The following is a 13,564-nucleotide window of genomic DNA, read 5'->3' as shown; positions in this document are numbered from 1 at the left end:
TATGATTTTTCAAAGTTTAGATTTTTCGCCCATCGAGTCTGTGCGCGTTGATGCGCCAAGGTTGCGATTTCCCCTCACTAGTGTTGCCATATTCCAAAATCTTTTTCTTCCCTTGGACGGAAGAGGGAGAAAGAGAAAATGTAAAGATTTTGGGATATGGCAACACTGGTGACGGGGAATCGAGGGGAAATAAACGGAAAACTTATAATTCGTGTTTTCATATTCAATATCATTACTACAAATGAAACTGAAAAAATGTGATCTTATGACCACACATAGAGCTAATGCTGCTCTTTTTTTAAGAACTTTCCCACCCTATAATATTTCTTAGTTACCGAATAGCGTAGGCCTCCAAAGTAAGCCCATTGCCTACTAGGCGTCTCGGCCGTACAGATACTTACGCAACGAGATAAAAACCACATATCGCGTTGTTGAAAAATTCAAAAAAATCACATGAAACCTGTTATGTTCGATGAGAATGTGTAGGAAGAACAAATGTATTCTAAGTCTCAGGAACTGCATGTGCCTTGTACAAAGCGTAAACTAAAACTGAAGGGCTTCGATGAGCCGTCTCTCCTCGCTCTCACAGCCGGAAGCCGCTTGCGCGCTCCCATCTAGCGGGGAGATACATAACAACCCTTTTCCAAGCGGCGACATACCATAAATAACAAACGAACGGCGCCGCTTAACACACAAAATGGAATTAAAGGAAAAAAAACTGATTGCATAATACGAGAACGTAAGTTTAAAGTGAACAAAAGACTGATTACACACTACGATAGGCGTAAGATAGGGATAGACGTAAGATAGGCCTGTTGAGGCGGGGACTCTTCTATACGTCTACCATCAGCCGAGGCCGTCGAATCCTCCCGCTCCGTCGCGGTTGGGTCGGTATCGAAGCGGGTTCCGGTCTTGTCTGGCTAGCTGCTGTTTCCGGTACTCCGTCGTCGTTGCTGTTGGCTGGTGGCGTCGTTGCGTCTCCTTCGATGCCGGGAATCTTTTGCGCGTCCTTGTCGTCGGATAATAAAGGGCGGAGGTGGCGTCGGTTTCGCCACAATACACTTCCGCTTGCAAATTTTATTCGATACGACCGGTACTTCCCGATACTGACAATCTGTCCGGTTCTTTCCCATAGCAAAGAATGGGGATCTTGGATTTGGACGTGAGATCCGATGGGCAGTGGTGAAAGCGGACTTGCCCGTTCGTCGTAGCGTTTTTTTACCTCGTCATCCAAGGTATGTTGGCGGTCTCGTGCGTTCATGGTGTCCTTCCAGCGTGTAGCAAAAGAAGTGCGATGGGCTGGCAATATCGAACGAAGCTGGCTGCCGAACACCATCTCCGCCGGGGACATTCCGTTTTCACGTTGCGTATTACGGAATTCAAGAAGACCTTGCATGAATGCGTCGGATGTGAGGTCTCCTGCGGGTGCGATTTTCAAAACGAGCCGCTTCATAGCGTTTACTTCCGCCTCTGCATGACCGTTGCTCTGCGCGTAGTATGGAGATGAATTTTCCCACACTACCCCCCATTTCTGTAGCGCTTGCTGGAATGCTCCGGCTCCAAACTGAGGGCCGCCATCAGTGCGTATACGGATGGGCACCCCGAGGACGACCAAATTTTCTGTGATCGCCTGAATCAATTCTCTGGCTGAAGAGGCATGATACCATCGGTGGATCACCGGCCATCCGGATAGGCGGTCTGTATACACGAGAACATGCAGTCGCCGGGACTCGAACAAATCCACCGATACTTCCTCGAAGACGCACTCTGGTAAAGCGTCGCGTAGTAGGGGCTCTTGTTGCTGGGACGGCTGAAGTTCTTGACATACCTGGAAACTGTCTACAAACGCGACGATGTCGTTGCTCAATCCTGGCCAGTATATGGTTTGGCGGGCCCGCCACTTCATGCGGACGATTCCTTGGTGAGCCGCGTGTAAATTTTGAAGGATTTCACGTCGGGAACTTTGCCGGCAGCCCGTAGAGTGACAGACAGAGTGACAGAAGCCAGTGACTTCTTTATACTGGCTTCTTGGGAAGGCGGCTTCTTGACTTTACCCTCCTTTCGTACACCACGAAGCGCTAAATCTTACTCCATACGACATCTCTTCCTCGAGTGGGTCACACATTCCACCTCAATTAAACCACCGCTCAATTGTTGAAATATTCGGTAGCAAGGACAGGGGCATTCTGGTAGGATGCCCTACTTCACAGCCAACGTATGAACACGTTGAGGTTTCTTATATCGACACCGGTGGTCTGATCTTCATTTCAGACGAGTATACCATACGGTAACTTGAGACAGAACCTGCTGATCATAAGCATATATATATGCATATATAGGCATAGGGCACTCTCAGAGGGGCCGGTCCACTCCTATGACTCGATGATGATAGGCTTCGTTAACGGCGGTGGTACTCGATTCAGATCAGTCCAACTGAGTTTGGCGAATGCTGGCGATGTGTGAGTGTGACTTCTAGGTGGCTGTGGAATGGATCTGCTACTCACCCTGTTTGTCAGATCATACTTGAGGCAAGGTAGAAGAGGCGTCCCCGAGACCCGCGCATTGCTCGTTAGCCTGGATGGAACTGCTAAAGGCAACGAAGGCACTCCAGAAACAGGCGTAGTTTTTGTTGGTGCTGATAAACTTGCTAAAGTATGGGTAGGTTGATGGGTGGGTAGGGTTACTCAATGGATTGGAGTGAGCTCGTAATAATAATGGATGAAGAACATATCATACTGGGACGTATCATACTGGGGGAATAAGAAAAGCACAAATGACTACAGAATAGGGACAAAATTAGACGCAGCGATTCAATACCTCAATGACTAAATACAACACTTGGCTTCTGAGCGAGTGAAAGTCACACACATGTTAGGGCGCACCTTTCAATCAGCCCATCTTCTCCCTTCTCCCCTTGATTAAATACACCAAGTTGGGTTTCGACACTCTGTATTACAATTACACACGTCACTTGACTTCGATATCGTCCGTGTTCAGCTTCAAGTCCTGGAATGACGTCCCTTTCCCAAACTCGTCACCTTCAGCCCTTTTGACGACACACCCCTTTTACACAATCAAGACACAAGGGAAACTGCCAGGGGAGATAGATGGCTCTACGTACACACCGTACGCAAGGGGGCAGGTACTACCGTACCGTAACATTCGGCCTTTCCTGACTCGATCGGCCATACATGGACATCGAAACACCGGAGAAACATAAACCGAAAACAACAAAAACAAAAAAAAAATCAAAACAAATAATGCGGAATTGTTGCAAAAGGGAATGCGCACACAAAGGCCGGGATAATGTACGGACCGATTTTTCTTCTATTCAAATAACCGGTAGAGAAAATTGGTTTTAAATGGGAAAATTAACTTGACTGATTGGGCAAAACAAAAATGGAAACAAAGAAAGAAATAGGTTTTTACGGTTGGTTTTGGAGGGATAAAAAAAAATGTTCCAGTTACTATTATGAAGGAGAGGACGCAAAATAGAGATAGCTTCGTTTTTTTTTCTTCTTTTACGGGAGGAATGATACTATGAAGACGGACGATAGTGAAAAATGAAATGAAATAATTATACTCCTACCAGACCGACCCGTTATTCCGTCACGTAATCTTTAAGATAATCTGGACGCTTCCTCTGACGACCTCTCGATGATAGGCGTAACGGTGGTGGTTGCGGCTCCTCCGGAACGGAATCCGCTCGCGTATGCGTCGTCAATTTCCGTCGTCCTTTTCGTTGCGGAATTACGGTCTCGGGCTGTTGTTCTACCTCCGTATTCTCTTCATCATCTTCACTCTCGTCGAAGACAACTTCTCGTGGCCGAAATTTCCTGATTTGTGACACATGCGCATTAAATCGCCGGAACTTCCTCGCTGTTCTTCTTCCAAGGGGGGGGGGGTCTTCAACTAGATATGTTGTTTCACAGATGTTGTCACCTGATTTCACTTGTTTCACTACTTGAAAAGGCCCAGTAAATTTCCTGGTCTTTCCCTTCTTTTTCGCCTTTCGACGCACCAGAACAAACTCTCCGGGTTGAAGTGGCTGCATGAAACTCGTCGACGTAAATCCACGAGCGCTTTGGTCTTCGATTGTTTACTGATGAAACGCATATACACTTCTTTGCGCAATTCTTCCACGAGCGACTGGAACTCGACGAACGACTGTGGCCGGTCTGCTGGCCCTGATAAAGAATTTTCCAACGGCATTCTCGGCACTCGATCAAACAGAAGTTCGAATGGCATCTTCTCAGTAGTGCTTTGTTTAGCAGTATTGATTGCGTAGGCTGCTTCTCTTAGATGTTTGTCCCAGTCGTTGTGTTCCGTGTTTACATACGCCGCCAAAACTAAGGCAAGCGTCCGGTTGGCGCGTTCAACTAATCCTGATGTCTGCGGATGTTCTCCGGTTGCAAAAACATGCTTTATTCCCCAATCCTCCAGTGCGTCAGCTACTTCTTTTGCCGTATATGCCGTTCCTTGATCTGACACTTTACGGACGGGTGTACCAAATCGATGAACAATGTTGTTCTTCAGGAATCTCACAACATTTGCTGCCGTAGTGTCCGGCACTGCCTCGAGCTCAACATACTTGCTCAGAGCATTGATCGCGACAATGATGTGCTGATTACCGTCTTCTGTTAGCTTGAAAGGTGCCAGATGGCCTATTACGATGGATTCGAAGCAACTTGTAGGTGGCGCTATCGGTTGAAGAATGCCGAATGGGGTACCGGTCTGGTGCTTATGTAATTGACAGAAGAGACAGGAAAGAACATATTTACGTACATCGACAGTTACACGGGGCCACCAATATCTTTGCAACACTCTCAAAGACTTTTTCAGGATTGGGCCGTATACCTTCGGCGTCGATGACGTGGCCGAGATGAAAAACACTGTCCGTCGCGAACACACATTTCTTGGGATTGATAGTGAGACCGGCGTCACCAATGGCTGTTAGAACGAGATTAAGTCGCTCCAAAAATTCGTCGAAGTTGGAACCGAAAACAAGACAATCATCTAAATATACAAGACACATGGACCACTTAAGATGTCGCAAAACTCTATCCATTAAGCGCTGGAAGAATGCTGGACTATTATGAACTCCTTGCGGCATTCGTGTAAACTCATACAGACCGTCCGGTGTGATGAACGCGGTCTTCTCTCTTTTTTTCTGCCACCGGGATCTGGTAGTATCCGCTGAGGAGGTCGATACTGGCAAACCATTTCGCTCCAGCAATCGGTCGAGGACGTCATCAATACGTGGAAGTGGGTAAACGTCTCTTTTACTCACGTTATTGATTCTTCAGTAATCCACACAGAAGCGGAAATCTTGATCCTTTTTCTTCACAAGGACGACGCTAACAGCCCAAGGGCTTGTAGATGGTCGTGCCAGACCTTTAGGCACAAACTCTTCTACTTTTTGAGCGATGACCTTCCGTTCACTGTATGACGTTCGAATTGGGTTTGAGCGTTTCGGCTTCGCGTCTCCGGTGTCGATCGTATATCAACTAGTGATGTAAAGCCCAGCTTACCGTCAGAGGGGAAACATTTTAAATGTTTGGACACGACGTTCAATACTCTACGGCGCTGTTCTTCGTTGAGTCCGCTTCCTAATTGAATTTCTTCTTTTATCGCGTCCCACCGCTCCTTCCAATGTACAGCTGTACACATTATCGAACTCATTCGATGTTGTTTTTTCTTTCTCTTCATCTTTCAACGACTCCTGGTCTTCCACTAATTGAACTTGAGCATCATAGGCGCACTCAATCTTGGTCAGCCAGTCTCGTGCTTTAAGATGAAGTGTTCCGGTACTAAGATTGAGGACGGGTACACTTACTATTCCCTTCTCAATGCTGACTAGACAGGAGGGCACACAAAATTCTTTCCCAGGGAGGGAACAACGAATCGGACGCACTAACACAGTTTCCGTTTGTTTTGAGCCTACTTAACATGCTACGAACTTCAGTGAATCTACTGGGATTGTCGTGCGACGCAAAATTTTTGCCGGCTGTCCACTCCTTTTCTTGCACCTTCCTTCCTCTTGAAAGGAGGCTATTAGCTCGTCCGTGATGTCCCAAGGTTCCTCTTCATCCCCACACTGATAGATGTGTTCACTGACTTTCGATTCTACGACGGCCGGCTCTTCCCTACCAAGACAGGTTTTCTGATATCGAAAAACGATTAACACAGGGTTGTAGATCTTTTTACGCTGATCATTTTTAATATAGGGTTTAGGGTGTGCAAATGAGCGTAAGTGCCCGTAAAACGCGTTCAAAGTTTCGAGTTTTACGGAGATGACGCGCAGCCCAAGCCGGCCAGAAAAGGGGGTCGAGCGGTGGGTGGCGCGTACCCATGGGAGAGGGGACAGTGTAGGGGGGTATACTAGGGCCATACTATACGAGCCCATGTTTTCCCATCTGCTCCCATGTCACTGTGTCTAATGGTGGTCTAATGGTCAGCATTGTGGGCTAACATGTCGAAGGACCGAGGTTCGAATCTCGGCCAAGTCAAAGAAAAATTTGATAAAAAGTCGAAAAGAGAAAAATAAAAAAAATTAAATTTTGAAATTTTAAAATGGGAATAGCATCAGTCACTGCTATATCATGCAGTCACATGTTGCATTACATAAAGCTATGTTTGTGGGGAGCTACCATACGGCTCATGCTTTCCCTCATCTTAAACATGTCAATGGTAGCCTTATGGTCAGCGAACCGTGCTGCCATGCGAAAGGTCCGATGTTCAAAACTCGGTCGAACTAATTCGATTTTTGATAAATTAAATTTGAAACGCTTCCGGAGTTGATGGAAGTGGAAGATCGGTGGTAAACTGGTAACTGACGACGACGCCACGCCTCCCGCTCTTGTCGCGGTCGTAAGTTACCAGTTTACCACCGATCTTCCACTTCCATCAACTCTAGAAGCTTTTAAATTTAATTTATCAAAATCCGAATTAGTAAAAGCGACTTCGACTGACGACCGAGTTTTGATCCTCGGTCCTTTGGCATGGCAGCACGGGTCGTTAACCATAAGGCTACCGTTGACATGAATGTGTGAAGGGAAAGCACGAACTGTATGGTAGCTACCATATGGTACAAACATTAATTTATGTTTGTAACATGTGACCGCATGATATTTCAGTGACTGATGCTATTAAAATTTAAAATTTTCAAATCGAAATTTTTATTTTTGACTTGGCTGAGATTCGAACCTCGGTCCTTCGACATATTAGCTCGGGATGCTGACCATTAGACCACCAGTGATATGGAAGCCAAGGAGAAACATGGAATGGTATAGTATGGCCCAGGTATACCCCCCTTCACTGTCCCCTCTCCCATGGGTACGCGCCATCCCCCGCTCGACCCCCCTTTCTGGCCGGCTTGGGCTGCGCGTCAGCTCCATAAAACTAAAAACTTTGAACGCGTTTTACGGGCAGTTCCGCTCATTTGCACACCCTAAACCCTATATTAAAAATGATCAGCGTAAAAAGATCTACAACCCTGTATTAATCGTTTTTCGATATCAGAAAACCTGTCTTGGTAGGGAAGAGCCGTGTTGTCCCTGTGGTGAACGCTTCAGCTGTTTTCGGCTGTGAAACTGGCACCAATTTTTCTTCTTGTACAATTAGATCCGTCTTGCTGGCTATTATCCAGTCTACACCCAGTATGACAGAAAACGGAGGATGTTTTACTGTTGCTACTCGTTCAACCATGGTTTTTCTACCTTCCCACGTCACACACATATTCACAAATGAATCGATTTCAACGGTTCTGTTGTCCCAACCGCGAAAATTTACACTAGGTCCAACACACTTGTCCAACTTTTTTGCAAGGCTGCGCCGGATGGCGCAGCCCTCCACCGCCGTGTCCTCGTCCAGCTGTCTCACCCATACGAGGTCGGCCACTGACTCCTTCACTCTTGCCAATGACAATTTCTTCCAATCGGGAGGCCAAGTCATTCACCAACCGGTTTGCAACAGCTTCTAGTGCAGCTGATGGGTCGACTGGATCGGCCGATTTTTAGGGCGTCTCCCCTGCTGGTGCTGCCAAGCTAGTAGGCAGATTATTGCACGCCGTGTAGAATGCTGCGACGTTGGCTGGATTTGTACTCATAACGGCCGCCTGATGTTGCCATGAGCGTAGGCCTTCAGTGAGCGCTTGCACTTTTTGCTGGTCGGTCAACGCGACAGGAGCCATAGCCAACAGCTTTTCTTTGGCCATTGCGTATTGCATAACAGATTCACCTGGCTGTTGTACTCTGGCCACCATCGTGCTCGTCCAGTCGGTGAAAGAGATCTTTGTTGCGAACGCCGTCCTGAATGCTGCTGACCAGTTGTTCCATGCTGCGTGTGTATTGCCAACACGAACGGGCCAATCTGCTACGGTTGGGCCTAATCGTCGAACAGCGACCTGAATCCTCTGGCCATCGTCCCATCCTTCCGTCGTCGCCAATGCAACCACTCTGGCAACGAATTCATCTGGCGTTTCGTCTGGACCACCTGTAAATTTTGGAATAGACTCAATAATACAATTATCAATTTTTACACGAACTGCATCACCACCGCCTCCACCACCACCACCACCACATATTTACCCTTCCTACACACGCAACAAAGTGGGGTGAAACATCAATTAATAAGAGCACACAAAACATGTCAATAATGCATTACCTCTAATAAAGAGAGAAAGAGAGAGAAAGACGAGGAACAAGCACGACGGCTTGAAGTAGTTCATCTCAGGCCACACTTTCCTAGACATTTTTCTGTTAAATAATATGTTGGAAATTACAGATGTGTGAGAATTTGTTTTGGTTTGATTGTTTTGATCCCTGTATGTCTGTCGTGTCCCTCTTCAAGCGTGTAACGACCGAACCGATAGAGAGAGAAAGCAGATGGCCAAGCGAGTTAAGAAGGAGCATGGGCCAAAATAATTATAACCATAGTCATTAACATCGCTCTAGTGAACCAGTATTTTTATAATCTAGTATAAACCACTCCCCGCTTTGATACAAGAAGCAACGGTGACTGGTTTGCCGACTCACACGCCACCCAACATATGGCAGACAAGAGGGAATGGCTGACCAATTTCGTCAATGTGCCCGATGGATCTTTGGCCGTTTAGGGAATAGGTTACTCAAGCTATGCAGTAAAAGGCTCCGGAGACGTCCAAATACGAATCACCACAACTCACGGAGCAAAGAAATCAGACACAATCAAAGGAGTTCTCTACGTTCTTGGTCTCGGAAAAATCCTATTTTCGATCACCCCCGCTATGGATCTAGGATCGATTGTAACCTTAACAGGAACAAACGTTCACTTCTCATCTTCAAGTGGCAACTGTCAAATGTTTGGAGAGCGTGTTATGACGACCCTTTACCTCATTGCTATGGTTCCACGCAATGATATAGAAGCTAAACAGAGTGTAGCTCTCCCTTCATCCATAATATCCATCTCGCCGGGTCTTTCAACTTGGCATTGACGTCTAGTCCATCTCAGTTACAACACAAAATTAAGATGGCTTCCAGTGGAGCAGCCGAAGGACTAGCTGGATCTTTCCAACACTGTCGTTCCAACTTAACCGTGCACTTGATGTGGGTATGAAAAGCACCAACCCAGTAGGTTGCATTTGAGAGGCATACACAGGTTAGCTGATTCATCTTTTTTTAATTTACTTTCTTTTAATAAGTTTGGAAGAAAAGTTTATAAAATAAATTAAGGTTACAACGACCTCTGCGGCCCGATGGAGAGGACTTCGCCAAATTTCGTTCGATTTATAAACAATTATAGTGGACGGAGATTCATATATTTTATCAAATACCAGTCAGAGGCAGCTTCTAAGTTCATGAAGCTCATCAAGGTCATAAGGAATAAACCGGCATTCTTGTCCGCACATTGAGGACAGATGGAGGCGGAGAGGGGGAAGTTTTGGCAACGTTTTCGCGGAATAGTTAATACGAAAGGGGATCCGTGACAAATCCAGGCGTTTTCGGAAAGATGAATTAGGACTGTTACCGAAGGTACTCGCAGCTGCCTTCATGACAGCCCAGTCCAGTCTGAGTCGTGGGGGGAGGGGGAAGGAATTTGACACTGGAACCACTGACCTCATTAAGGACTGTAGACTTCTACTCTATGTATGGGCTGAGGTGGCCAACTTTAAAGTCTAATCTTTGAATCGGAACATCTGCAAGGCCTCTTTTCCGGTCACCTCCTTCGAGGCTTATCACAACAAACGGCCCAACCTTTCTGATTTGTGCGTGTTTGGGTTATTGCCTTCGGCCATATTCCTATGCAGCCTACGCTGCATCTGTGTTGGCTAGAGTGCAACACAGAAGACCTATCGTTTCTTGAGGCAGCTGTCGCGAGTTATCAAAATCATTAAAGACGGAACGTCCGATGAACATCATCGTCTTGTTGATGTGCACAAAGACACCATTTATAGCATCAACGGATCTAAATCACAACACTTCATCTTTGATCGAGCCGGCTTCTCTGAATCTAATGAAAGAAGTTGTTAACTCTCCAACAACAGACGAAGATCCAGGAACTCTTTTTGCAGAAGATGGCGTTGTTGCTGAAAAGCCTGCAAAGCCGGGTGCTTTAGATCAGAGAGAGAGCAAGTGTAGAATTATCCCGAGCCGGACGTAGATCAGCTTCAAAATTTTAAAATGGCAAATATCTAACGAAGCTCTTTATTTTTCACTTTTTGCGTCTCTGTAGGGTTATTTGTTCCCTATTTAGAGAGCGGCAAAGTAGCCAATTTTTGATAAGCCTCCTCAGCGTGTTCCCAAATTAAAGCAAGTTCTCCGTCGAAAATTCAATTTTTGGGAACTCGATGAAAATCGGCTTTTTACATAACCCCTTTTTAGACCGTGGTGACAAATATTTCTGATGTCTTTTCAGTAGGGTCTGGCGGTCGCAGGCCCGCAGACATAAGAGAAAAAAAATCAGCCAAAGTCCCCAGACTTAACCGATTTTCTAAAAATCCTACCTACAGAATTGAATCACTTTTCACAAAATGTCAATTGTCTCTTCTTTTATCGAGGGTTTATGTTGTCAAAGCTATGCATCAAAGCATCAAAGTCTACACGAGAACCTTTGATCGCGAACTGTCGGGACTCCTAAGTCTCACCAGTCCCCCCCAGGTGGAAGCAAATCATCAAATCCCCTGGATGCCGACGAGACAGAAAAGTCACCGGTCAGAGCTGACCAGCCAGGCAGTTGCGTGTTCAAAATAAATGGAATAAATAATAAAGCGTTAGTAGTTTTATTCCTCGTGGCCAGAGGTCCTTTCCGACACGCCGCTTAAAATTAATTCAGTTTCAATTCCGTTTGAGCGCTTCTCGATCTTGAGGGTCGACCCCTGATTGAGCCGGACCAGAAACGCCCTGGTTAGAGATGTCTGAAATTCAAAGATAAGAGATGTCAGAAATTCAAAGATCGGAGATGTCAGAAATTTAATGGGCTAAAGAGTGCCAAACGGATGAAAGAAAATCGTAGTGGTGGGTGGCATGAATTCCCATGGAATAAGTTTTCCCCATAAACAAATTATGTTTTGCTGAGAGAAGATTTACAAAAAAACCTTTTTTCCTTATGTAGAAGATTACATGTAGAAAATTATATTATTGTTTCGGAGTATTTTCAATTACTGTGCAGAATGAAATGTAACCATATGTAGCAATTTATTTCCATGGCAGTTTACAAATTAGATGATTTTAATCTTACGTGATCCAAGGAAGGATAATTTAAAAGGTTCAGTAAAATAAAGACATATGGCAGAAATGCCAAAGTTGGTAGACAGACGTTGTTGAAGTAAGATGACGTGATCAACAGTATCAAAAGCAGCAGTTTGATCAAGGAGAACAAGAATTACCGCGTCTTCATCATCGATAGAGGGGAAAATGTCATAATGAACTTCATAGAGAACTCACTAGAGCAGTTTCAGCGGAGTGAATGATAGGTGGATTTTACAGATGCAAAGAGTTACTTTCAAGATTTTTTTTTAAGTTGAAGAGTAGCTGCACGTTCAAAAAACTTAAAGAGGAAAGAAAGGAGAGAAATAGGATGGCAATTTTTGTCAGCCTGAGGATTGAAAACTCGATTTTTAAGTTGTGTAATAAAAGCAAGCTTTATATATTCTGGATACATGTCATGGGAGACAGAGCGAAAATGGTGTAAATTTCTTTGTGCAAGTGCGTAGGCATTGAATGGAAGGTGAAGTGTTGGACAAAAGGCAATGAAAGACATGATCTCTTACGGAGCGTACTCATTGAAAGCCGAAGTGGTAGACGGTGGCTCAGGAGACCACGGAGGAGCGTAAGCATCAAGACTGGATTGGAATATTTCAATCTTCTCTGTAATTTTTTTCACGAATCGGTCGACGAGTTTTGGAAGAAAATCACAACCAGCACAAAGCACGACTAGCTGAGGTAAATAAAAAACCCGCATGGGTTGTTTCAAGTGATTGAATTAGAACAGTGATCGCATGCTACTCATATTCTATTTTTTGAGACCGTAACATAGTATGCTTGGAGTGAACACACTCAAGCTTCTTTTTTTGAATGCATAAGGCCTTTACATAGTTTGCTAGTTGTCAACACACTCAAACTCACAGCATGAAGAAGAATGACAGGAGAAACAACGGAATAGGCTAACAGACCAAAATCTGATATCATGCTGAAGCCTGGCTGGAACTAAACCGCTTGGCGGCGCTGTGCGGTGGTAGGGCAGTTTTGCAAAGCAGTGGGAACTGGGAAGGGAAATAAAGATTCAAATATGCATTTCGAGAACATAAATTCACTTCTTCATAAAATAAATTCACTGAAGCTATGTTGAAAATTCAATAAAACTTTGCTACAGTAGCTAACTTCTACTAATGTTGTAAACACAAAAAGTAAAACTGCCCTACCACCGCTCAGCGCTGCCAAGCGGTTTAGTTCCAGCCGGCTTCAGCATGATATCAAACTCTTAGTACGTCGTTGTTTCTCCTGTCTTTCACTTCACGCTCACAGTCAAGATTATATATCCTGCATTTTTATACACTCTTAGCCTTGCTCTGCTTTTCTCAATAATTTTTTTCTTTCCCCTTTCTTCTCAGACTCAATTGACCGATGGAAGAAAAGAGATGAAAGAAAAGAGACGTAACAAGTAGAAACTATAACGAACCCAGTCAAAAGAAAAACATTTATGGTTTAGCAACTGGAAGAGAAATTAGGCTGGATTTTGACCCAGTATGCATCCTCTGCGGCTGATCTCACAGCCAACTGTCTGACAAGCTTATATACCTTCAAACATGATCCTGGAAAAAACTTGTGTCACATCAATGGAGTCCTGGCTTTTACCAACAAGCTACACAAAATTGGCAGCCCATTGCAGAACTGCACATCATCAACATCATTACATCTTCCCATCCTGAGCCTTAAGCCAGAGTACGGTCAAACACAGATAAATCGAAACCATCGTTTTATCCCGTTGACAACCGTTCAGATGGAGGAAAGTACCTCCATCAAGTAAAGAGAGCCAGGATCAACAAATTTCATGGAGGAAGAGGAAGTTTCAAAGAATCTTCTGGTCC

At 45.0% G+C, this 13,564-nt stretch overlaps 1 protein-coding gene and 1 long non-coding RNA gene across 2 annotated transcripts; one reads left to right on the top strand and one right to left on the bottom strand.

The window, feature by feature from the left end:
• Positions 1 to 832: 832 nt before the first annotated feature.
• On the bottom strand, positions 833 to 1,906 carry LOC124342066. The gene has a single exon (XM_046795036.1). It carries the CDS (start codon positions 1,904 to 1,906, stop codon positions 833 to 835), a length of 1,074 nt encoding a protein of 357 aa, XP_046650992.1.
• A 6,562-nt stretch (positions 1,907 to 8,468) lies between these two features.
• On the top strand, positions 8,469 to 12,741 carry LOC124343109. Its single transcript, XR_006919168.1, has 3 exons — positions 8,469 to 8,482; positions 9,156 to 9,157; positions 12,605 to 12,741. It is a non-coding gene; the product is annotated as an uncharacterized LOC124343109 (long non-coding RNA).
• Positions 12,742 to 13,564: the final 823 nt, after the last annotated feature.

Source organism: Daphnia pulicaria, chromosome 6 (genome assembly GCF_021234035.1).
Source record: "Daphnia pulicaria isolate SC F1-1A chromosome 6, SC_F0-13Bv2, whole genome shotgun sequence".
NCBI lineage: Eukaryota > Metazoa > Arthropoda > Branchiopoda > Diplostraca > Daphniidae > Daphnia > Daphnia pulicaria.
This window is presented reverse-complemented; position numbering and strand designations above follow the sequence as displayed.

Bases quoted from the DNA above. Each gene is read 5' to 3' on its own strand.
- LOC124342066 (XM_046795036.1), bottom strand. From the start codon at position 1,906: ATGAAGTGGCGGGCCCGCCAAACCATATACTGGCCAGGATTGAGCAAC.